Below are 27,868 nucleotides of genomic sequence, written 5' to 3' on the forward strand. Positions count from 1 at the left end.
GGAAAATGCCACTTCCGTCCCCCAACCTTCATCCGGGGGAGAGAGGAGCCCCCAGGGTGAGAGTCGCTAACCCCGGGGAGAGAGGAGACCCCAGGGTGAGAGTCCAGCAAGTGTTGGAGTGCAGGCTGGCGACTGTCAACACTGAACTCACACAGCCCCGGGGCAGGGCACAGGTCACGTGACTGAGGGATGGACACAAGTGAATAAGTATTATAGACAAAATAAGTATTACAGACAGGGTTATGGCACATTGTATACACATCAACAAACTCATAGTCAGTCTGTGTGTCTGTGTGTCTGTATCTGTGTGTCTGTGCGTCTGTGTGTCCGTGTGTGCGTGTGTGTATCTGACATGTCTGTGGTGTTGTGTGTGCTGTGTGCGAATTCTAATTGCACGAAGATGTACAGACAGACATAGGCACATGTACTGTACACACGCCGTTCAACTACAAGACTCCACAGTACACACGCACGCACGCATGTACACACGCTCTCGCTTCTTGTCCTGCACGGCTTGGTGCAAACACATGCAATGCAATGTTTGTCTCCCTTGCTGCAGTCTCCGGTGTTTGAAGGATCTCTGTCTCGCGCCGCGGACTGCACAGTGTGCCCGCTGCACCACTCCCCCCGACACCCACAGCCTCCCTCACCCCCCTACCTTCATCCCCCCTCTACCCTCGCCTGGAGCCGACCTGCTTTGGTTATCTTCGTGTCTGCAATGACACATTCACCTGGTCACATCTCATTCAGCAGATCACGCCACATTCACCTGGTCACACAACAGATCACACCACATTCACCTGGTCACACAGCAGATCACACCACATTCACCTGGTCACACAACAGATCACACCACATTCACCTGGTCACACAGCAGATCACACCACATTCACCTGGTCACACAGCAGATCACGCCACATTCACCTGGTCACACAGCAGATCACACCACATTCACCTGGTCACACAACAGATCACACCACATTCACCTGGTCACACAACAGATCACACCACATTCACCCGGTCACACAACATCCATACATGGAGCAGACCGGAAGTTTAACTAATTCTATCCTACCTTTATTCGTTGTCCTTAACCTGTCTTCTTAGAAATTATGTAACAAGTCTTTAATAATAAAGTTGTGGAAAGTATAAAGTAGAACACGCAAGTTATTAATGAATAATGATTTATTATAATATCATTATAATGATCTACTTATAACAATAGAGATGAAGAAAGAGCAAAACGAATGAAAGAAAGCAAAAAGAGAAATTGAGGAAAGAGAGGAAGAAGAAAGAAAAGATTTGTTTTTGTTCTTCTCTATAACTACTTTGGTTTTGTTGGTTTCAGTAAAAAGAAATGGCGTATGCTCTTTAAAACATTTTCTTAAAACTTAAAAAAAAATTGTAAGTGAATAACTCCCTTTCGTTCTCGAGATAGATGCCTCCAAACATCATCACCACAGAAAGGGGGACGTAAGGGTGAGGTGAGGGGCACACAGGTGGGCATGACCAACATCACAACCTCATCTTACCTGCCCGGTGTTTCCATTGGCTGACTTCTTGACGACGTCACCGTCACCATGCACAACCCTCAGGCTTGTGGGTTTTGAGAGGACAATAAATAATCCAGGTGAGGACCATGATGATGTGAATGTTTGCCTTCTGGCGTTCCTCAGAGAGATGCCAGGGGCTGTGCTATAGGACTGAAGCGAGTAGAGCTCACAGCAGGCGACAGGGCCGAGGATTTGTTGTCGTGCGAGGCTGGAGGGACTCCTCCCAGCTTCTCTGCAAACTGGAGGACACGGGGCTACTGTGTCTCATGACACACGTGTCACTCAGGGAGAGAGGGCGGTGCCAGGGCGGGAGCGGGCGTCACCGGAATGGCACCGGGGCACGTGGGGGGAGCAAGGAGCGGGGGTAAGGGAGGGGTGGCTGTGTCCGCCACATATAACAGACAAGAGGAGGGACAGTGCCGTCCACTTGTAAGCAGACTGTGAGCACAGACAGCAGGCGTGTACCTTGATCGTGCTAACCACTCACCATACTGTCTGCGTCTGTGTCAGCCTCTGTCTTGTTTGTGGCAGACGCTGTGTTTGACAGGTGAATAGGCGTTCAGACAGCCGTACTTTACTACCGCACACCTCGGGTGCTCGCCAGGTGGTGACAACACACAAGTACCCGGGACAACAAAGTAGAGGGCGAAGCAGCCGACACATCCAATGTATAACAATAAACATTTCTCACAATCTGTGGTCTGCCGTTGTTGAACATTTAAAAGAATCGACAGAAGAAATCGCAGCTGTGGGCAGGGCGAGCAACTGTCAGCAACATCTACACACCCTCTACCTCCCAGGATGGCGCGTCTCCTAGCAACGCTACTTGTTGTCGGTGAGTACCTCCTTTGGTGTGTCTCGTGCATGATGTTTACTTGTACATCCTTCACTTGTGTAAATACTGTGTGTCATGCCTTCATGCTGTATGACGTGGCGGTTCCCGACCACCGACAGCAAATCATCAAAAACAAATTATCGTCTGAGATATTGAGGACAAGCTGACCACAGCGACATCATCACAAACATATCGTTCAGTTGTCAGGCCAGTGATGCTGGCATAGTGATGCTAACAAACATAAACTGTAAACACCAGCACGAATAGTGTACACAATGTAGATGATGTTACTAGCAACATCCTCAACAGTTCCCTCTGTTGTGTTCTCGGCACCAGATCACGTGAACCTCGCTGTCATGTCAGAGTTATGTGTCACCAACATAAAGACACGTGCTTGTGACATGTCTTGATCTGTGTTGGTCTTGACCTTTGTGACGTAGTGTTGGTGTTAGCCTGCTTCGTGTGATGGTCAGGACGATCGTCCACTTCTTCCTCTGACCTCCAGGCGCCGACCTCCCCACGCAGGTACCTTGAGTGTCGAGGTGTGGTGTCTGGTCACATGACCAAACCTGACCACCTGACGTGGCTTCAGTTCCTGGTGTTGTACGAGTGAGGGACCATGCTTCACACACAGTCACCGGTTTTATGTTCTGTGTACGACACACGGAACAAGCCACCTCCGGGTGGATTCTCCCTCAATGAGGGTGGGTACCACGAGACACGCTGTACTGTGTACTGAACCTGATGTTATGGCGGCACCAGACCTTGTCCACTCTAGGCTTTGTCAATTCAATTCAATTCAATTCAATTCAATGGAACTTTATTATCTCACTAGGAGAAATTATATGACGTGGTATGACAACTGGCAATAGAGGTTTTTGGTTCTAGGAACAGGACAAATGATGGATTTTTCCAGATATTTGGTACAGTACTCACTTTTACAGACCAAGAGAACAACTGAGTAAAAACACCAGACAGCTGAGTCGCACAGTTTTTCAACACTCTTCCACAAATACCATCAGGGCCACATGCGTTCCTCACATTCACCGGTCTAAAAAAGGATAAAACAGCGTTTTCCTTAATCACAAAGTCATCCAATTCGCTCCCATGCTGCTCCTCCCCTACTCTCTCCTCCAGTGCACAAATCACATTAAATAACTCCTCCCCAACATCATCCCTCTCAAAGCGACAATAAAATGCATTCAGTTTGTTTGCATAATCTACTCTGTAGGCAGGAATAAGACGTACATAAGACGATTTGAGGGAGCTGGATGGATTTGAATGCATTGGAATGTTGCCGTAGCAACGATCGGGTTTACAATCAAGACGGGTATTACAAGTTACATATTGTTTGAAAGCAGGCAGAGCAGATCGTAAATCACAGTTATTAAAATCACCAAGTACAAAGTTAGGAGCATCTGTAGCTACGTCTGTAGCGATCGGACAACTTCGGCGATCTCCGTGGCGGCGCGTGACAATGTCGCTGTCGGGTGCGCATACACAACAGTGATACACACCAGTCCAAACTCACGTGGCAGATACTTGGGCGTGAGAAATATGTCGATTGAGCGTCTGGATATCGGTCGCCATGTTGACCCGGTGTGCCAGCAACAACACCAACTCTGAATGCACAGAAAACAACTGCCACCACCACCAAACCGTCCAGCAGCAACACAGCACGCATCCTGAATCTTTCATAAAACTTCCAAAACGAAAAATAGTCCCTCCAACAGGGCTGAAACAGGTGAACAAACGTAAAAACTATGCCAGCTGAACACACGCGTCTGAGTCGCCCCGTGTGAAGCGCCCCTTTTGTGACGTATACGATGGTTATTAATTATAGGAAGTATGGACGGATGGACGGAAAGGGCAACAATTGCCAATAACCTGGTGTAGATATACAAAGTTCAAAAGCTCAGCATGAAGTGGGTCAGTGTTATAGTTCGATCTCTACTCCGTCATGTGGTGATGTCAGCAGTGACGACAATGTACTATGACGTAGAAACGCAGCGGACTAGGTACTGACGCACAGACAAAAATAAATGTGAATAAAGGAAAATAAGACCACATAGCCACAACCACCGTCTGCAGGCACCACACTCGGAGAAAATTCACTCGCAGATCAGTATATCAGTATATCAGTATATCACAGATATTCACACATGATCGGTCTGAAGCAGAACGACGACAAACAATCCATTGAACGAAAGTAAAGATGAATCTGCACAGAACGGTCACCACTGATCATCTCCCACATAACAGAACCACAACCGAGGTCACCAGAATGAAAGAGCAGCACATCCAAGCTGTTGCAGCCAGGCACACTACAAATTAAAGTCGACAGCGAAGCCTAGGTAAGCAGCAATAACCCATCAGGCAAGACCGAAGACAAAGTAGGTTCCACCCATCCGCCATCTTCATACGTCACTCCATCCTCATGCCGATATCTGTAGTACAACTCCTCTACCCCCCGAGAACACAAAGGTCAAAGCTGCTGACTTCTTGGAGCTGTACACCGTGTACGTAGGTCTCTGCCCTCGCCAGTCCCCCCCCCCCACCACACGTGACTTCGCTCTTGTCGGTGCTGGTCTCTATTTCATGTGCTACAACTGTCGGTCTGTCGGTCTGTCGGTCTGTCGGTCGGTCTGTCGGTCGGTCTGTCGGTCGGTCGGTCAGTCTGTCGTCGGTCTGTCTGTCGGTCGGTCGGTCGGTCGGTCGGTCTGTCGGTCTGTCGGTCTGTCTGTCGGTCGGTCAGTCTGTCGGTCGGTCGTCTGTCGGTCGGTCGGTCAGTCTGTCGGTCGGTCGGTCGGTCGGTCGGTCGGTCAGTCTGTCGGTCTGTCTGTCGGTCAGTCTGTCGGTCGGTCGGTCTGTCGTCGGTCGGTCAGTCTGTCGGTCGGTCGGTCGGTCGGTCGGTCGGTCGGTCGGTCAGTCTGTCGGTCTGTCTGTCGGTCAGTCTGTCGGTCGGTCTGTCTGTCGGTCGGTCGGTCAGTCTGTCGGTCTGTCGGTCGGTCTGTCTGTCGGTCTGTCTGTCGGTCTGTCGGTCTGTCAGTGAGGTCTTGTAGTTGTTTGCTAGTGCCTGCTGTCAGATGGGCTGCAAGACAAAGGCTGCACATAAGCCCTCCCCAGACTGATGTTCTGTGTTGAACAGCGCCGGCGATAGGGGGCGCCCTTGACACTCACGTGGTTACCCAACAATACTGCACTTGTTGGGCTTACCTTGCTGGTCTACACTGTTTACACTTCTGTTCTACACTGCTTATACTGCTGGTCTACACTGTTTATACTGCTGTTCTACACTGTTTACACTGATGTTCTACACTGTTTACACTGATGTTCTACACTGTTTACACTTCTGTTCTACACTGCTTACACTGCTGTTCTACACTGCTTACACTGGTGTTCTACACTGTTTACACTGCTGTTCTATACAGCTTACACTGCTGTTCTACACTGTTTATACTGCTGTTCTACACTGCTTATACTGCTGTTCTACACTGTTTACACTGCTGTTCTATACAGCTTACACTGCTGTTCTACACTGTTTATACTGCTGTTCTACACTGCTTATACTGCTGTTCTACACTATTTACACTGTTTACACTGCTGGTCTACACTGTTTACACTTCTGTTCTATACAGCTTACACTGGTGTTCTACACTGTTTACACTGCTGTTCTACACTGCTTATACTGCTGTTCTACACTGTTTACACTGCTGTTCTACACTGTTCAGGAGGCCTAGGTAGGGGTAACAATTTGCACAGTTTAACAGTTCCTCTCCAAATATAAATCTACAATGTTATCTCACGTGGTGATGTAGTGAACACCTGTCCTGCAGTTCCTGAACCATGGACCGAGAGCAGTGAGTGTCTTGTACAGCTGTGAGTGTCTTGTACAGCTGTGAGTGATTTGTACAGCTGTGAGTGTCTTGTACAGCTGTGTGTGTCTTGTACAGCTGTGAGTGTTTTGTACAGCTGTGAGTGATTTGTACAGCTGTGAGTGTCTTGTACAGCTGTGTGTGTCTTGTACAGCTGTGAGTGTTTTGCACAGCTGTGAGTGTCTTGTACAGCTGTGTGTGTCTTGTACAGCTGTGAGTGTTTTGTACAGCTGTGAGTGATTTGTACAGCTGTGAGTGTCTTGTACAGCTGTGTGTGTCTTGTACAGCTGTGAGTGTCTTGTACAGCTGTGAGTGTTTTGTACAGCTGTGAGTGTCTTGTACAGCTGTGAGTGTTTTGTACAGCTGTGAGTGTCTTGTACAGCTGTGAGTGATTTGTACAGATGTGAGTGTCTTGTACAGCTGTGCTGTGTGTACAAAGACGAGATGTATTGCCATCAGTTGTCAGTCATCCCTTGACCTGTACCTGTGCTTGGTGATAAATACACGTGTATGTCATCATGTCCACAGCTTTCACACCTGTAAATATAATAAATACACGTGTATGATATCATACGTCCACAGCTTTCACACCTGTAAAGATCATAAATACACATATAGGACAAGTCCACCTGTAAAGACAGTAAATACAAATACAGCACAAGTCCACCAAACCTATAAACCTATTAAGACCTATAAACAAACATTCGTGCCGCTGTGGCGTGGGTGTGTGGAAGAGCTGTAGACAGAAGACACTTTCACCTGTAGAGGCGCCGCCCCGAAGATTTCCGATGATTGCCGAGTGCCGATGTCGGCTTGAGAGCAGCATGGCGCGGACGTCAGTGGTGTTTGTGCAGGTGATCCTGTCCCCTGCCCCTCCCCCCTTTGCCCCCACATGGCTGGGCGGGTCCGCGCGACATTCTCACCTGACGTGCGGCACCGCGGCCAAGGCTGAGCTGCACGTGAGGACACAAACAGGCGGCGGAAGTGGGTATCAGCAGGGAGATTACTCTCAAGGCGTCCTCAAAGCTTCCTGTTTACTTCCCAAGGCTTCAGTCAACACAACCTCGACGGTATCGTCGCTAGTCATCCGGCCATCCAGACAGCCTAGGGAGAACCCTAAACATGAGTAGTAGTCTTACAGGTGTAAATAACAGTGGTGTGTACAGGTGTAAATAACAGTGGTGTGTACAGGTGTAAATAGTAGTGGTGTGTACAGGTGTAAATAACAGTGGTGTGTACAGGTGTAAATAATAGTGGTGTGTACAGGTGTAAATAGTAGTGGTGTGTACAGGTGTAAATAGCAGTGGTGTGTACAGGTGTAAATAGTAGTGGTGTGTGCAGGTGTAAATAGTAGTGGTGTGTACAGGTGTAAATAACAGTGGTGTGTACAGGTGTAAATAACAGTGGTGTGTACAGGTGTAAATAACAGTGGTGTGTACAGGTGTAAATAACAGTGGTGTGTACAGGTGTAAATAGTAGTGGTGTGTACAGGTGTAAATAACAGTGGTGTGTACAGGTGTAAATAACAGTGATGTGTACAGGTGTAAATAATAGTGGTGTCTACAGGTGTAAATAGTAGTGGTGTCTACAGGTGTAAATAGCAGTGGTGTGTACAGGTGTAAATAACAGTGATGTGTACAGGTGTAAATAACAGTGGTGTGTACAGGTGTAAATAGCAGTGGTGTGTACAGGTGTAAATAACAGTGGTGTGTACAGGTGTAAATAGTAGTGGTGTCTACAGGTGTAAATAGTAGTTGTGTGTACAGGTGTAAATAGTAGTGGTATGTACAGGTGTAAATAGCAGTGGTGTGTACAGGTGTAAATAACAGTGGTGTGTACAGGTGTAAATAGTAGTGGTGTCTACAGGTGTAAATAGTAGTTGTGTGTACAGGTGTAAATAGTAGTGATGTGTACAGGTGTAAATAGCAGTGATGTGTACAGGTGTAAATAACAGTGATGTGTACAGGTGTAAATAATAGTGGTGTCTACAGGTGTAAATAGTAGTGGTGTCTACAGGTGTAAATAGCAGTGATGTGTACAGGTGTAAATAACAGTGGTGTGTACAGGTGTAAATAACAGTGGTGTGTACAGGTGTAAATAACAGTGGTGTGTACAGGTGTAAATAACAGTGGTGTGTACAGGTGTAAATAACAGTGGTGTGTACATGGATAAATAACAGTGGTGGCTACAAGTGTAAATAACAGTGGTGTGTACAGGTGTAAATAGTAGTGGTGTGTACAGGTGTAAATAACAGTGGTGTGTACAGGTGTAAATAACAGTGGTGTTTACAGGTGTAAATAGTAGTGGTGTCTACAGGTGTAAATAATAGCGGTGTGTACAGGTGTAAATAGTACTGGTGTTTACAAGTGTAAACAAGAGCCGGTGACTCCACCTGGTGGTGGCGAATCAGCTTCTATCGCTGATCAGCATGTGGATGTGAAATGTTAATGTCTGCAGATCGAAACCCACGATGGCTCCAAATAACCAGACTGACGACTTCTAACGGCTTCCAGTTTCAGGTGGCTTTGTTGCGGGGCAGGCGGAGGACTTCACATGTCCTTCAGACACCGGAACCTACCCGTATACAGCTGACAACACCCGATTTTTTGAGTGTGTGTCTGGCAAAGTCGTCCTCCATACCTGTATTGACAGACACGTCTTCAGTGTGCAAGCCAAGGGATGTATCCAGGTGTGCTGCTCCACACTCTAGCACTCCATCTGTCCGTCCATCTCTCTATCTCTCTCTCCATCCATCTGTTCATCCATCTCTTTATATCTCTCTCTCCATCCCTCTGTCCATCCATCTTGTCGTTCGCGGCTATTGTTAAAGGTGTGAAGCCTGTACTTGGAGCTTTGGCGAAGTTTTAGTGACAAGTGCAGTCAGACATTTGCAAACAAAACTTTCCCTGTCAGTTGTTAGCATTCGTCTTTTGCTTTTCCTTTCTGGACAGACAAACACGTCAAAGGGAAGCATCAGGACCCTCCCAGCAAACACCACCCTGCCAAGCCCCACGACCTCCACAGAAGAGCAAGAGGTGAAAGCTGATGATGTCGAGGCGGTTCAATCATTGACAACAAACACGAGTAACAACAGTGACATCAGCGTTTCAAGCCAATCGAGTGCCCCGGATGTTGTGACAACAATGTCTGACCTGTCGACCTCCCCTCACCCGACCTCCACAGTTAGCGAAACCGAATCCTCAGATTCAACCTGGAGTCGTAGTTCTTTGGGTGCGACTGGTTCCTTGCCCGTCAGCGAGGCGATGCCCCAAGTTGTAACATTTCCAGATGTAGCGAGCGACACGGGGAACCCTGCAAACACCCCGTCACAGTCAGGGGTGGGCTTAACAGGGGGGACCACTGGCGTGACAGATAATCATCAAAAGACAAAGGTAGGCTCAACAGGTGAGCCAGCCAACTCTACAGATCAGCCCCAAACAGCGGCAGAGGTCACGGGAATGCCGGCGAACTCTACTGGTCAACAGGCAGACAGAGGGCAGCAGGTCACGACCCCACGTGCCGTGGCGTACCAGGCGTCGCTGGAGGAACTGCTGGTCGAGGGTCGCGCCCGCTACGCGCTGTCGGACGACACCAAGGAGGAAGAGGAGGTGAAGGTAGAAGAGGAGTTCCTGTGTCCCAACGAATCCGGCTTTTTCCGACACCCGACCAACTGCTCCAGATTCTACTGGTGCAACCACTTTATCCCCACCGCCATGTTGTGCGCCCCTCACACAGCTTTTGACCCCGAGACCCACGTGTGCTCCTGGGCTGTCGGTCCGGACGGATGTGGCGCTCAGCTGCCGCTTGTCAAACACACTCATGACCCGCATCCTCGGCATGGTGCTGTCCTCACAACCACTCAACCAGCTGCTTCCTCAGACACGCAGAGTCAGGGGCGACAGGTGAGATCAGGCAGGCAGCCACGGCAGGTGTCTCCAGGTCACTACAACAGCAGGGACGCAGCGACATCCTCTACAGACGGAGAGGACAGCAAGACGAGCGAGGGCAAGAGTTTTGGACTCAACTCACGTGGCGTCGACTTCAATGCCGGCAGAGATCACTTCCAGTGCCCTGGCGACGGTTTCTACGCAGACCCTAACGACTGCACCTACTTCTATCACTGCTCCATTGGCAAAGCCTTCAAGTTCCAGTGCCAGAACGGAACGGCTTTCAACCGCGATAAGTTTGTGTGCAGCTGGCCGGTAGGTGAGGACGGCTGTGGAGGGATGCTAAGTGTGCCTTACAGACAGGTATTGGAGGAGGAGCTCGGCCTCTCAACAAATCACGTGAACAGCAACTTCCGGTGCCCCCAGCCCGAAGGCTTTTATCCTGACGCCCAGAACTGCAGCATCTTCTACCACTGCGTGAAGAGCAAACCGTATCATCATGAATGCGGCTCCGGAACCGTTTACAGCACCACGAAGGGTGTGTGCGTCTGGCCAGACAGCGACGACGACGACAACAACGGCAAGAAGTGCGGCGACAGCAGCGTGTTGGGCGAGTCGTACCGAGCGGCCCTCGACAACAACCAGCCACGTGACCAGCAAGGAGGCGCCAGCAGCCAGAGGGCTCCACTAGACAAACACGACCATCGACAGGTCAACGGCGACCACCACGCGGTCGAGGATGGGGAGGAGGACGTACTTCATCACGACGACCATCACAGTCACTCAGAATTGAGCGAGGTGAGCAGCAATGTCGAGAGCGATAAGTACAACCAGCAGCCGGACAGGAAGGAGCGCACGGTAGAGCCGGCAACGACACCTGCCGAGGGCGGGTCAGGGCCAACAGAGGTCAGCACGAGGTCGGCAATAGAGGGCGCGACACTGCAGGCTCAGTCTGTGCAAGACTTTAGCCAGGTGGCCAGCTCCTGGCCCTGGGGAAACACCGACAAGAAGGTTGCAGCAAGCTCACAGGGAACCTCCACAGACACCACGTTCACGGTGTCCACAGCAGCGACGACCTTTGCCACGGGCACGACCTCTACACCACGTCACGTGCCGTCCACGACTGACACCACATCTACACCACCACCAGCCCAAAAGACGACATTGAAAGCGGAGCTGTACAGGGTGATAGGTAGGACTCATTTCCGGTCTGTTGCAACATGGAGGGTGCATGCGGCTGGCGTGTCGTCGTCATGGCGATGCCTGTAGTTGACGACATTGGCATCGTGCTTGCTGCTTTCGTCGGAAATGAAAGGATAGATAATAGTTTGTTATGCAGAATGACAGTCAGTTGTATTTTGTGCTGCAGGTCTGGAGACGGACTTCCGGTGTCCTAAGCCTGCGGGTCATTTCCGGGACCCTCGCAACTGCGCAGTGTACTACCACTGTGCCGACGCTGTGGCCTACCGACTGGACTGCCCGGAGGGCCAGCTGTATGACGTCAGACAGTACCAGTGCCTGCCCATCCCCCAGGTGACAAGTTCACACACGAACGCTTTTATTGTGCAGTAGATCGGTCAAACTTCAAATGACACTTCTTAGTGTCAGTGACACCTACGTCACGAACTCACGTTCTCTCTTTCTTTCTCTCTCTCTCGCGCGTTTGTGTGTGTGTGCTTGTGTGTGTGCGTGCTTGTGTGTGTGTGTGGTTGTGTGTGTGCGTGTGTGGTTGTGTGTGTATGTGCTTGTGTGTGTGTGTGGTTGTGTGTGTGTGTGCTTGTGTGTGTGCGTGTGTGGTTGTGTGTGTATGTGCTTGTGTGTGTGTGGTTGTGTGTGTGTGTGCTTGTGTGTGTGCGTGCTTGTGTGTGTGTGTGTGGTTGTGTGTGTGCGTGTGTGGTTGTGGTTGTGTGCGTGCTTGTGTGTGTGTGTGTGTGTGTGTGTGGTTGTGTGTGTGCGTGCTTGTGTGTGTGCGCGCTTGTGTGCGCTTGTGTGTGTGTTTGTGTGTGTCCGTGTGGTGTGTGTGTGTGCGTGTGCTTGTGTGTGTGCGTGTGGTGTGGTGTGTGTGCGCTTGTGTGTGTGCGTGTGTGCGTGTGGTGTGTGTGTGTGCGTGTGCTTGTGTGTGTGCGTGTGGTGTGTGTGCGCTTGTGTGTGTGCGTGTGTGCGTGTGGTGTGTGTGTGCGTGTGTGTGCGCTTGTGTGTGTGCGTGTGTGTGTGTGCAGTGGTGGGTGGTGTGGGAGGGTAGAGACTTCTAGCCCAGTGTTTCCCGTGTTATAAACATTGAGGCTCTTTCCGTGTTTGCTGCGTGTGGAAGTGACGTCTGTGGAGACCTGACTGTGTGACATGACAAGTCTCTCACGTGATTTCATCCACCAATGACGTGTAGCACTTGTCAAATGCTCCAATGTCCACCAAACAGTTGCTGACCTTTCTCTGGTGACGACAGGTCAAGGACTGTGTGCGTGTGGATAAAGACCAGGTGGACGACTGGGAGGAGCGGTGGCTGGGTACCTATCCCGAAGTTGACAGCTACCCGAAACAAAAAGGTTAGTGTGTGAAACTGTACAGATTACAAATAGAACATCTTTCATTCACGATGTTTTATTCCGAGAAATGAAAGCAGACAGGACAGCATCGCTACGTCTGTGCGTTTGGCGGTGTGTTCACGCATGTGCACATCATTGCATGTTGCGGCCTTCGGGACTCGTTCAGTATGTAAATAACTTGTTTATCGACAGTATGTCAATAACTTGTTTATCAACAGTATGTAAATAACTTGTTTATCAACAGTATGTAAATAATTTGTTTATCAACAGTATGTAAATAACTTGTTTATCAACAGTATGTAAATAATTTGTTTATCAACAGTATGTAAATAATTTGTTTATCGACAGTATGTCAATAACTTGTTTATCAACAGTATGTCAATAGCAACTTAATCTAACAGAAGTCTGTTTCGGACTCAAACAGTTTTCCGTATCCAACTGTTGAAACGTTCTTTGCCCAGATTTCCTGGAGTCCTTCGAATGTGAAGAAAGTTCCGGTTTCCATGGCAACCCTCAGGACTGTTCCTCTTACGTCGAGTGCATCGATGGTGTGCCGTACGCAAGAAAGTGCATGTCGGGAACCGTCTTCGACGACGGAAGGAAGAAGTGCACGTGGTCCAGCCTCGTTCCCGCTTGCAACACCGGAAGTCGTGCCCCCGACGAACTTCGTATGTGACCCTGACCCTGAGCCTGACCTTAACCTGCACGAGCTGTGTGTAGCACCAGTAGACTGCACAGTAGTCTGTTGTCCTCTCGTCACGTGCTCTTTGTAGTCGCTGTTGTCACTTCCGCTCACTCGTACGTCGTGCACTGACACTTGCGCACCTGTACAAAGGTGGACTGCACACCTGTAGTTTCCACGTCTGCACCTGGCAGCACTGTATGCACCTTGGTCATGGTAGCACTGTACACCACCGTACACCACTGTACGCACTGTACACCACCGTACACCACCGTACACCACTGTACGCACTGTACACCACCGTACACCACCGTACACCACTGTACGCACTGTACACCACCGTACACCACTGTACACCACCGCACATCACTGTACACCACTGTACGCACTGTACGCACTGTACACCACCGTACACCACTGTACACCACTGCACACCACTGTATGCACTATACACCACCGTACACCACCGTACGCACTGTACACCACCGCACACCACTGTACACCACTGTACACAACTGCACACCACTGTATGCACCGTACACCACCGTACACCACCGTACACCACTGTATGCACTGTACACCACCGTACACCACCGTACGCACTGTACACCACCGCACACCACTGTACACCACTGTACACAACTGCACACCACTGTATGCACCGTACACCACTGTACACCACCGTACACAACTGCACACCACTGTATGCACCGTACACCACTGTACACCACCGTACACAACTGCACACCACTGTATGCACTGTACACCACCGTACACCACCGTACACCACTGTATGCACTGTACACCACCGTACACCACTGCACACCACTCTTTGTCTCTTGAAACACCAGTTAGTCTCTTCTCGCCTGAATAAACCAGTCTGACTGACCGGAAGTCTGGTCTGTCTATGATGTCACGTGGCTATTTCACTTTGCTGACATCTTCGTGTGCTGGAGGTCGCCACAGTCCACCTTTGGTTGTCGTCTTCAGATAACAACGATCAGCACTTGTTTCTTTTGCTCTGGACAAGAACTCACGGTAGTAGTGAGGACAGGAACTCACGGTAGGAGTGAGGAGAGTAGTGGGGACAACTAGCGGTAGTAGTGGGGACAAGAACTAATATTTAGCACATGTGTAGCTAACCATACCCCGGATGTTGGAAGTTAGTGAAAGCAGACACAAGTACAAATGTAAACAACAAGGAGAGCGGGGTATACCACACTAGTTAGCGGGGTGTACCGCAGACACTAGTTAGCGGGGTATACCACACTAGTTAGCGGGGTGTACCGCAGACACTAGTTAGCGGGTGCACCACAGACACTAGTTAGCGGGTGTACCGCAGACACTAGTTAGCGGGGTGTACCGCAGACACTAGTTAGCGGGGTGTACCGCAGACACTAGTTAGCGGGTGTACCGCAGACACTAGTTAGCGGGGTGTACCACAGACACTAGTTAGCGGGGTGTACCGCAGACACTAGTTAGCGGGGTGTACCGCAGACACTAGTTAGCGGGTGTACCACAGACACTAGTTAGCGGGTGTACCGCAGACACTAGTTAGCGGGGTGTACCGCAGACACTAGTTAGCGGGGTGTACCACAGACACTAGTTAGCGGGGTGTACCGCAGACACTAGTTAGCGGGGTGTACCGCAGACACTAGTTAGCGGGTACCACAGACACTAGTTAGCGGGTGTACCGCAGACACTAGTTAGCGGGGTGTACCGCAGACACTAGTTAGCGGGTGTACCGCAGACACTAGTTAGCGGGTGTACCGCAGACACTAGTTAGCGGGGTGTACCTCAGACACTAGTTAGCGGGTGTACCGCAGACACTAGTTAGCGGGTGTACCGCAGACACTAGTTAGCGGGGTGTACCGCAGACACTAGTTAGCGGGGTATACCACACTAGTTAGCGGGGTGTACCGCAGACACTAGTTAGCGGGTGCACCACAGACACTAGTTAGCGGGTGCACCACAGACACTAGTTAGCGGGTGTACCGCAGACACTAGTTAGCGGGGTGTACCGCAGACACTAGTTAGCGGGGTGTACCGCAGACACTAGTTAGCGGGTGTACCGCAGACACTAGTTAGCGGGGTGTACCGCAGACACTAGTTAGCGGGGTGTACCGCAGACACTAGTTAGCGGGTGTACCGCAGACACTAGTTAGCGGGTGTACCGCAGACACTAGTTAGCGGGGTGTACCGCAGACACTAGTTAGCGGGGTGTACCACAGCCACTAGTTAGCGGGGTGTACTAGAGACACTAGTGTCAGGCTGGTTGTTGTTAGTGCCGAAACATTTTCCTTTCAACGTGTTGTTGGTTGTGCTACATATATATATATACACTGTTACACCGGAAGTGTTAGCTGCTCATCACTAGGTGAGTAAGAGCTGCGAGTACCAGAGAGTCGTGAGTGTCTGCTCCTAGTGTTGGCGGACATCTTGTTCACCTGTCACCACTTCACGTTAAGAGAAGGATTGAATGGTAGGCCATCTTGTCCTGTGTGTAAAGCCTGCATTATTCTGCATTAAAGCTGTATTGAAGCGCTGACCTCCCTTTGTTGTCTGTTGCTTCTGCACCTTGTCACGTGATGCACACCGCTTGTCACGTGATGCACACCGCTTGTCACGTGATTCACACCGCTCGTCACGTGATGCACACCGCTCGTCACGCTCTGCATGCCGGTGACTGGAGGTCAGAGGTCAGTAATGGCCAGTGGCCAGTAGTTTGAAGCAAGAGTCTTCCAAGGGGCATAATTGGGGCTGAGACGTCATTCACCTTTAGATTATCGATGAGAACTGTTTGTCATCGTCATCGTCATTTTTAATACTAATGATGATGATGGATGATGGATGATGGGGAGTAGGACGAGGAGGTGAGCGTATGGTAAAGATAAAGATTACCTGACTCATTGCGCTGTCGTACATTTATTTATTCACCCATCTTTCTTCTGCGCCATCCAACCACGCACGCACGCACACAGACTTATCATTGGGACCGAGGAGGTACAAGTGTTCGCTCCTACATGCGCCGCTGTAGTTTGTACTCAGACTTGCCACCCAGCAGACACTAATGTGGCCGCAGCCCCTCCCTTTCATCATCCCCATCCAGCCATCGCCTTCATCATCATACCTTCATGAGGCTGGCTGCGGGCGGCGAGGTAGGACTCTTGTTGTCCCTGCAGCCAACCACTACCTGAGTGTTGACAGATGAGCAGAAAGCATCTCAACTGGTGGAAGACCGATGCGCAGCCTGCACTTTGCAGACGACAGACCTGTTGGCAGTGAAACAGACCTGCGATACCTCACCCACAGACTGACAGACAGTTCACATTCACATGGAATGGAGACCAGCACAGACAGGAGCAAAGCTGGGGTCAATGGCAGGCAAAGCAGAGATCTCTACATCTTTGGTCACGTGACCCAGCACGACGCCCTGTGGAAGGCTGTCCTGCAAGACACCTTAGAGTGGACACCGAGGTGGTGAGAGGAAGAACTGACTGACGAAGGTGAAAGACTGGACAGGTCGTCCTGTACAGGACTGCTGACTACCGCCCTCAATAGACAAGATGGCGGCCTGTCAGCTGCTAGTCTACTCGTGTCATCCCGCCAGCTACAGGTGGCGGTCAAGGGACGACCGACTGACCGACTGACTGACTGACTGACTGTGCATACACAATAAAAACCTTGGCCGCAGTCATTCTCTGCTCGTATTCCGATGTTGATAGAAATATCAAGAGCACACGATCGACTGTCGGTCTACCTGAGTTCACATCAGCTTTTATTCAGATCGAAGACAAGTGTTGCAGTCAACATTTCCAGCTTCTATTTCCCTTAGGAACGGTGCGACTGCCGAATGTAAGTAAAGTCCTCCACACAGTGGAGGGGTGGTGGGGTGGAGGGGTGTTGGGGTGGTGGGGTGGGGCACCTGCAGAGTGCTGAGTAGTGTTGATGGACCAACTGACTGGTGGCGGCTGCAAGTCCGCTGTCACAAATCTGCCAAAAATGTCGGAGGTGAGATGGATGAGTGGTTCTGCAACACAACGCTTGATGAACTAAGTCGTGTGCTACCGCGGGCTTTGATCGTCATCAGCTTTCACTTCCGCTCTGTTTAAACTTCAACGGTTATGTATAGACTACAGTGACTACAGTGACTACAGAGACTACGGAGACTAGAGAAACTACAGTGACTACAGAGACTACGGACACTACAGAGTTTAGGGAAGGGCCGCTACCGCTACTGAGCGGGATGTTACTAGATTATCTGCCCTTTAGTAAGTCAGTCCCTGTATTTGTCTCTCACTCTTGTCATCCACACTGGACAGTGAGCAATGTGTTTGTGACTGTGTAATGTGTGTAATGTGTGCAACATGTGTAATTATCTGAGAACTCTGCACGTCAAGTATTTGAGGGTTAGTGCCCCTGATTGTGTAGTGCTGTGAGTGTAGTGCTGTGAGTGTAGTGCTGTGAGTGTAGTGCTGTGAGTGTAGTGCTGTGAGTGTAGTGCTGTGAGTGGGTGTGTAGTCAGCAGTCACCACACAGAGAATGTACACACGCTGTTTGATGTTTGCGGCTACAGTAACAATGTGCCGCAAGTCACTAGGAGTGAAAGAAGGAGAGTTTGGCATGGAACGATTCTTGTTCTGTACTGATGCTGTCTGGCAGGCTGCAGACGACTAAACTGACAGACTGTCACACAAAACGCTCTGTGGGATGCTGCACGTGGCTGCATTTCACGGACTGGAATGATATTGGGATCACATAAATCTGCAGCTTGCTGAGAAAATACAAATGAGGAAGCATGATGATGATGATGATGATGATGATGACGATGATGATGATTTCCCCACTTTCATGACAGGTAGCGAGGGCTTCGACTGTCCTTCATCTGACGGCTACTACAGAAATCCTCGCGACTGCTCCACCTTCTTCCATTGCATCGACGGGACGGCCTTGCTCCGCAAGTGTGACAGCAACTTGCTCTTTGACCCCCAGACCAGCACGTGTCGCTGGTCACTTGCTGTGCGCGACTGCGATCGTGATGGCCGACCGGTGTTTCTGGAGAAGTGTAAGTCTGTATGTAATCATTTCAATATTGTTTTGTTGTTGTTATACCACACACACACACACGTCCCCTGACAGCTGCAGTTGTCGTGGAGACAGCTGCAAACAACGCCCTGGCAGTCAGGCTCGTGCTGAGGCGAGATCACCAAACAACAACAAACGTTTGTCCACGAAATGTGTTTGTCACGTGACAGGTGCACAAGACACCATCGGACCATCAGACCTGAGCAGGTTTGATCCTTGTTTGTTTGATCCTCCCACCCTGGCATTCACCCCCCTGTCATTGCTTCCTGTCCCCCTTCCCCAGAATGACATTCTGTCTCATCGTACTCATCATCAAATATCATCCAGAAGACGATGTTCGTCAGAATAGTCTAGAGCAGAACTAAGTGTCAAAGGTTGTTTGACTCGAAACAAAGGCAGAGCATCGTACATGGCGAGTACTGAGTGAGGCGAGAACATTCTTAGGTAGGGCAAGGGTCTGTCTTACCTGAGTACACAGACTGAATGTCTTACCTGAGTACACAGAGTGAATGTCTTACCTGAGTATAGAGTACACAGAGTGAATGTCTTACCTGAGTACACAGAGTGAATGTCTTACCTGAGTTCACAGACTGAATGTCTTACCTGAGTACACAGACTGAATGTCTTACCTGAGTACACAGAGTGAATGTCTTACCTGAGTATAGAGTACACAGAGTGAATGTCTTACCTGAGTTCACAGACTGAATGTCTTACCTGAGTACACAGACTGAATGTCTTACCTGAGTACACAGACTGAATGTCTTACCTGAGTTCACAGACTGAATGTCTTACCTGAGTATAGAGTATACAGAGTGAATGTCTTACCTGAGTATAGAGTATACAGAGTGAATGTCTTACCTGAGTACACAGACTGAATGTCTTACCTGAGTACACAGAGTGAATGTCTTACCTGAGTATAGAGTACACAGAGTGAATGTCTTACCTGAGTTCACAGACTGAATGTCTTACCTGAGTACACAGACTGAATGTCTTACCTGAGTACACAGACTGAATGTCTTACCTGAGTATAGAGTATACAGAGTGAATGTCTTACCTGAGTATAGAGTATACAGAGTGAATGTCTTACCTGAGTACACAGACTGAATGAATAAATAAATGAATAATGTGCCAGTGCCCCTGTCGGCCTTTGCGTGTCCACTACCTAACGGTCATTTCCGGGACGCCGCGGACTGCAGCGTCTTCTACCACTGCCTGCACGACTTCCCCTACCGCGGCCAGTGTCGCCCTGGAAACGCTTTCCACCTGGACTCTCTCGCCTGCAAGCCTCGAGGTGAAGTACCCGACTGTGGAGATGACACGGCTCCCACCCAGCAGCCGGCGGCCCCGGAGATGAGTCAGACGACGATGGGAGAGAGGAAAACGACCGAGGAGAACAGAAGGGAGACGTCAGATGAAAATATGTTAATGAGCGACGATGACAACAACGTGCTCCCGACAAAAGGTGAGTAGTAGTCACCCTCCACCACGTGACATGTGGGGGCAGTTGTGTTTAGACATCCATCATCACAGTTGCCCTCAGACGTACTTCCGGGAGTTTGAGTTTTATTTTTCTCCAAGTTGTTGAGTTGGTTAGTGGGGGAAACTGGCGAGTGATGTTAGTCTGTTGATGTTGACACCTGAGTGGTACCTTTGCAACCCCTGGGAGAGGGATCAAGACCTAGAGCTAAGGCTTTGTGACACGTCACCAGCTACATGTTGAGCACTGCACTATATCGCTAACAAGTGTCACGTGACCTTTACAGGCTCCAGCTTCCGGTGCCCGAAGGCGCATGGTCTGTACCGAGATCCGGAGGACTGCGGCTTCTTCTTTCACTGCTTCGCCGGCCGCAGCTTCCGCCATGCGTGCGAGCACGGGACGGTCTTCAGCGCCGACAGGAACCTGTGCACCTGGCCATCCCTGGTACCCGAGTGTCACAACGTCACGCGCCATGGACATGTGACGTCACAGCTGGCGTCACTGACGATAGCACCTGCACAGGTACTTGGTGACGGTGCGCGTGTCTGTGTTTGTTTTGAAATGTTTACACCATGTGCCTTGACAGTGTAGGGCAGGTTGGGCAATTGATGTTCCCAGGGGGCCGCATGAGACATTGGGATGGTTTTAGAGGGCCGGACTAATATAGTTAACTCAGTTTTACCCAGTACTGTATATATAGTATATATACTGGCGGGGGGTCAGAGACAGGAGGCGGGCCGGATCCGGCCCGCGGGCCGCCCATTGCCCAGGTCTGGTGTAGGGCCTCGAGCCTAAAATACTCAACTTACCGAGTGTGGACTGGACATCCAGCTAACCCTCCACATGGGGGGGGGGGTGGAGATAGTGTTTTACACCGAGTCAGCAGCTGAGCCACCTGACGACAAGGCGCCCCCCCCCTGTACACAGACTGACCCTCCATGACCTGTATGAAGACATCAAAGTCCCGCCAAATGAGGTCGTCAAGAACTCCACTCGCCCTCGTTCCTTCCACTATGTATGCGCCAATCATTTACAAATGTAAGCTCCTTTATTTACATGTTGACAATAACAACAATGACATCACAGAGCTGTTCTTCCTTGTTTTCGCTTTCGCACGGCCACGCTCCCTGCTTCCGCCATCGTGTCGCTTGGTTGGAGATTTACGGGGGACTGTCTTTGCAGGTTAGAACAGTAGACAAAGATGTTGACAACAGTTTTAGTCTTCCTTAAACATGACTTCTGCACAACGGCCCAAGAGAGCACAAATAGTGGGTCGCAGGAATCTTACTCTTGTATCACGTGACTGGAGAGGTCCTCTTGAAGCACCGACCACTGATGTGCACAGGTAGAGAGACAGAGACAACAGGTACAACAGGTACACGCGGCCTTTGTCACAATGTTCTCCATGCATGTCACGCGATGTGTGTAGAAAGTCCTAATATAGGGCTAGCGATCGGCACAAGCAACTTTCTTCATTAATTAATTAATTAATTTGTCAACACGCAACGTTTGCTACAAGGTCGTAGTATCACACAAGCTGTGGGTCGTCAGTCGGGTCGGGGAGGTAGTGGCACTACAGATGATGCTGATGTAGCGACATCCTCCCATGAACTCTGTACGGCGGGTGTAAACAGGGGGAGGCTGAGGAGGCTGAGGAGGCTGCACACTGCTGATGTCGGCACCTCACAGCTCACTGAGTGGTTGGTGTGGCTGAGTTCAGCTCATTGTCAGAAGCCATTGTGCTCCTCCTCACGACACTTGACGATGTTGTTTTCTCAGCAGACGACAGGTTGGGAAGCTGGCTACCAAAGTTCGCCGGTCATGACGAGCGAGCAGCAGACGACAAGAGAAGAAGAAGCGAGGAAAGTCGAAGAGGTTCCTTACACTGTGGAGAAGACAGAAGAACAGCTCCACGTGCAGGTCAGACCCTCTGACCTCAAAGACTTTGACTACGACCTTGCCGAGAGTCACGTGGGCGAAGTTTCCTCCGATGGTGTGAACGACTTCGTACTGGAAGCCCCTGCACCCGAGTCCAAGAAAACTGAGCCAGGTAAGAATCAGGTAACTACCAAGTCAGGGTCTCGAGGAGAGGGGGGTAGGGGTGAAGTTGGGGTCTCGTGGGGGGTCTCTACTACTTTTGGAGACGTGCGACGGACACAACTGTCGTATCCTAGACAACGTACTCGAGTTAGTCGAGTGACTAGTGACCAGTCACCCTCTCTGTGTCTGGAACTGTCGCGAGAGGCGGGGAGCCGGGTAGTCGGGGAGACAGTTGCACAGTTACAAAGCCTTGTGGTCATACAGGCAGAAGTGGTTCACCGTGCCCAACCTTCTCAGTCCCTCCCTCTCCTTTATCTTTACCCGAGAAATGAGGTAACTGTGTGTTGTGAGGTGAGGGCTGTGAGTTTTGTGATGTCACCAAACTGTCTATGATCATGGTGCCCACGTCAGGGAATGGCCTCTGATGACGCTGCTGTCGTCACTGAACGGTTGATGACGTTTGTCCACAGTTGTAGACGCCGCCTACACCACGTTCGTCTGCCCGCCCATCATCATGGACCAGTACTACCGGGACCCTGTGCACTGCACGCACTTCCACCGCTGCGTGCAAGGCACGCGCTTCTCCTTCGTCTGCCCGCGCGGCACGTTCTTCGAGCCCGTCCTCGGCGTCTGCGACTTCCAGGACAAGGTACCCGACTGTGGCGCTGACGGCGTCCGGCTGAGGGCGGACACACTGTCCACTGGCGACTATACCCCGGGTAACACTCGCCTTCCAACGTTGTACGAAACCTCCTCCTTCTCATCATCACCATTCTCCTCGTCCTCAATCATCGATCATCAATCCTCCTCATCCACATCATCAAATTCCAAATCACACCTCAAGAACCACTTCTTGTAGAAGTATTTAGTCTACTGTTGCCAGTGCTGTTGTTTGTTTGTTTGTTTGTTTCGCCTGTACTCTTCATGCGGATTTATTTTGCTCTTTCCATTGGGTTATAAATGTTGTCCTCAGAATAAGTGAATATGACATCACTTGCACCTTGTTCACAGTTGTCTTCCCCGGCGTTTTTCCACTGGTCAGAGGTCAGTCAGTGGACGAGTCGTCGACAAGCATGGGAGAGTTTTCATCAGGTGAGCAAGGTCTATACCCTGAGATAAAGATTGTCCTCTTCCTTCATCTGCTGTCTCTTCTTGCAGGAAGTGTACACACAGTGAACCACTCTAAACAAACAGGTGAGAATGTTTAGTTGCTCCATGTTGGCTCACGTGACTTTGTATCACCTGTAACATTCCACACTCGCTGTCGCTTCATTCTGTCACATTTCCATAGCAACGCCAGTCTCCTGGAAATGTCAGCAATGTGAGTGCCGACGGAAGTTGTAATAACTGTAAACACAACTAGTTCTTGTACTAAACACACATTTCATGTAAAAATAATGATCACCAGTGCTACAGACAGTCTTGTCTGTCAATAACTCATAAAATGATGATGTTTACACCTGAGCAAATGGTTGTAGTTGACAAATGATGAGAGTGATGTCTTTGTCCTGTGTCCATCTGTGTCGACTGTCGACTCTGTGTCCATCTACGGTCTGTGCAGCCATCTTGTCCGGACTTTGATGGTTTGCTTGTCTCTACAGTTAAAACAATTTTCTCAACAATGAAAACTGTGTTTTTGATGCAGGGGCCCGTCAGCTTATATCATTATACCAGTAATTATGATCATTATTACTGTACCCTCATTATATGTATATCATTATACCAGTAATTATGATCATTACTACTGTACCACCATTATATGTATATCATTATACCAGTAATTATGATCATTATTGCTGTACCATCATTATATGTATATCATTATACCAGTAATTATGATCATTACCACTGTACCATCATTATATGTATATCATTATACCAGTAATTACGATCATTACTACTGTACCGTCATTATATGTATATATTATACCGGTAATTATGATCATTACTAATGTACCGTCATTATATGTATATATTATACCGGTAATTATGATCATTACTAATGTACCATCATTATATGTATATCATTATACCAGTAATTATGATCATTACTACTGTACCACCATTATATGTATATCATTATACCAGTAATTATGATCATTACTACTGTACCACCATTATATGTATATCATTATACCAGTAATTATGATCATTATTGCTATACCTTCATTATATGTATATCATTATACCAGTAATTACGATCATTACTACTGTACCATCATTATATGTATATCATTATACCAGTAATTACGATCATTACTACTGTACCGTCATTATATGTATATATTATACCGGTAATTATGATCATTACTAATGTACCGTCATTATATGTATATATTATACCGGTAATTATGATCATTACTACTGTACCGTCATTATATGTATATATTATACCGGTAATTATGATCATTACTAATGTACCATCATTATATGTATATCATTATACCAGTAATTATGATCATTACTACTGTACCACCATTATATGTATATCATTATACCAGTAATTATGATCATTATTGCTATACCTTCATTATATGTATATCATTATACCGGTAATTACGATCATTACTACTGTACCATCATTATATGTATATCATTATACCAGTAATTATGATCATTACCACTGCACAATCATTATATGTATATCATTATAACAGTAATTATGATCATTACTACTGTACCAACCAACACGATGCTGACAATCCGTGTGTTCAGGGTCCGAGGACCGTCTGTGCCCCAAGCTGGACGGCATGTTCCCCCACCCCGCGTCGTGCCGGAAGTTTGTGTACTGCTCACGTGGTGCAGCGGTGGTGCTGACGTGTCCTAGCGACCTGGTGTACAACAGCAAAGCCATGACATGTGACTACAGGGACAGCATCGAGTGCAGCAGCTACCACCAGTGAGGACACGAGGCCAGGGCGACTGGTGCTCGGCTGGCGGCCCCCTACTTCCGCTGTGACGTCATCAGCAGCGCATGCGTGCACGTGAACGCTGTGGTAGACGTTAAAGGCCAACCTGAGTGCACATTTTTCTCACCTATTATTGTCTCAAATTTCAAGAAAAAATGTGTTCCTTTCAGGAGGTTCAAGTCACTACTCCCCACTAGGGACAGAAGTCATGACCTGAATGGTCCTCCATGTCAAAGGTCACGACTGTTTGCTGGACAGTGAGTGCCCCATGGGTCTATGTTCTGTGGGGATAAAGGATGTCAAACTTTAGCTCACTGCTCTAAGTGTGCTTTCAGAAAGATGAAAGGTCACGTGTTTTTCAAACTAACGACAGACACTGTGCTGGATGTCACCTGCCGGCAACGTTGACCTTTCAATACGCAGATGTCATTTCCTGTTGTCCTTCGCTCATTGACAGCCATAACCAATAACACGCTTACACACACGCACAAACTCACAAACATGCCGGTCTACACACCTACCAACACCTGCACATCAAATGTCTTACTCAGGAGTCAGACTGTTCGACCATCTCGCAGACACTCAGGTCAGGTGACATCACACGTGTAACAGTCGGACAAGTCAGCAACAACGGAAACAAATGACATGAACTGAGTTCTGACATTCACAGTCACACCGATCATCAACGTTCACACAGTCAACCAGAGACAGGGGCTGCCATTACAGTCAGTCAACCTGAGACAGGGGCTGCCATCACAGTCAGGAATTATTTCTTCGTTATGTTTGGACAAACAGTATTTGGCTGGTGCAGGGCTTTTGTAGCTTTGGATGCCATGGAAATAACGGCACAGGTGAATAAATAGGTTTTGTACTTTTGATACTCTACGAATAAAAGCTTATAAAAGTTGTCACGTGTTGGCTTCTCACAAAGTCACTGGGTGTGAGGGTGTGAGGACGTGAGGGCAGAACTTTCAGGTAAAAGTACTTGATTGACAAGCTTAATAATAACGACGATGACGATGATGATGGGAAAGATCGCTTTACAAGAGAAGAGAGGCAGTGGGTAGTTGTGTCATATGATAGAGAAATGTAGCACAAATATACAAACATACACACACTGACACACACACACTGACACACACACACACTGACACACACAGACACACACTGACACACTGACACACAAACACACAGACACACAGACACACACACACACTGACACACACTGACACACACAAACACACAGACACACACACACTGACACACACACACTGACACACACACACACTGACACACACACACTGACACACACAGACACACACTGACACACTGACACACAAACACACAGACACACAGACACACACACACTGACACACACTGACACACACAAACACACAGACACACACACACTGACACACACACACTGACACACACACACACTGACACACACACTGACACACACAGACACACACTGACACACTGACACACAAACACACAGACACACAGACACACACACACACTGACACACACTGACACACACACACACACACACACACACTGACACACACACACTGACACACACACACTGACACACTGACACACAAACACACAGACACACACAGACACACACACAAACACACAGACACACACACACACTGACACACACAAACACACAGACACACAAACAAACACTGACACACACACTGACACACACATACAAACACACTGATACACACAAACAAACACTGACACACACACTGACACACACACTGACACACACACAAACACACAGACACACACACTGACACACACAAACACACAGACACACACACACACTGACACACACAAACACACAGACACACAAACAAACACTGACACACACACTGACACACACATACAAACACACTGATACACACAAACAAACACTGACACACACACTGACACACACACACTGACACACACACTGACACACACACAAACACACAGACACACACACTGACACACACAAACACACAGACACACAAACACACAGACACACAAACAAACACTGACACACACACTGACACACACATACAAACACACTGATACACACAAACAAACACTGACACACACACTGACACACACACTGACACACACACAAAAACACACAGACACACACAAACAAACACACACACTGACACACACACTGACACACATACAAACACACTGATACACACAAACACACTGACACACACACAACACACACACACAAACACACTGACACACACAAACACACAGACACACACACTGACACACACAAACACACTGACACACACACACAAACACACAAACACACTGACACACACACACAAACACACAGACACACACACTGACACACTCACACACAAACACACTGACACACACATACATACAAACACACTGACACACACACACACAAACACACTGACACACACACTGACACACACATACAAACACACTGATACACACAAACAAACACTGACACACACACTGACACACACACTGACACACACACAAAAACACACAGACACACACAAACAAACACTGACACACACACACACACACACTGACACACACACACACACACACAAACACACTGACACACACACAAACACACTGACACACACACAAACACACTGACACACACAAACACACAGACACACACACTGACACACACAAACACACTGACACACACACACAAACACACACAAACACACTGACACACACACACAAACACACAGACACACACACTGACACACTCACACACAAACACACTGACACACACATACATACAAACACACTGACACACACACACAAACACACTGACACACACACTGACACACACATACAAACACACTGATACACACAAACACACTGACACACACAAACAAACACTGACACACACACAAACACACTGACACACACAAACACACAGACACACACACTGACACACACAAACACACT

At 48.8% G+C, this 27,868-nt stretch overlaps 1 protein-coding gene across 2 annotated transcripts; it reads left to right on the forward strand.

The window, feature by feature from the left end:
• Nucleotides 1–1,575: 1,575 nt before the first annotated feature.
• LOC112562198 lies at nucleotides 1,576–26,034 on the forward strand. 2 transcript variants are annotated; one of them, XM_025235288.1, is made up of 13 exons: nucleotides 1,576–2,388; nucleotides 8,777–8,952; nucleotides 9,215–11,342; nucleotides 11,520–11,683; nucleotides 12,594–12,693; nucleotides 13,155–13,361; nucleotides 18,234–18,440; nucleotides 19,593–19,922; nucleotides 20,224–20,459; nucleotides 21,717–21,987; nucleotides 22,448–22,696; nucleotides 22,989–23,069; nucleotides 24,693–26,034. In XM_025235288.1, exons 1-13 carry the CDS (start codon nucleotides 2,355–2,357, stop codon nucleotides 24,878–24,880), a joined length of 4,371 nt encoding a protein of 1,456 aa, XP_025091073.1. In that variant the 5' UTR covers nucleotides 1,576–2,354; the 3' UTR covers nucleotides 24,881–26,034. The 2 variants fall into 2 exon arrangements, with proteins under 2 accessions (XP_025091073.1, XP_025091074.1); XM_025235289.1 differs by having other exon boundaries at nucleotides 21,720–21,987.
• The last annotated feature ends 1,834 nt before the right edge of the window (nucleotides 26,035–27,868 follow it).

Source organism: Pomacea canaliculata, linkage group LG4 (assembly GCF_003073045.1).
Source record: "Pomacea canaliculata isolate SZHN2017 linkage group LG4, ASM307304v1, whole genome shotgun sequence".
Classification (NCBI taxonomy): Eukaryota; Metazoa; Mollusca; class Gastropoda; order Architaenioglossa; family Ampullariidae; genus Pomacea; species Pomacea canaliculata.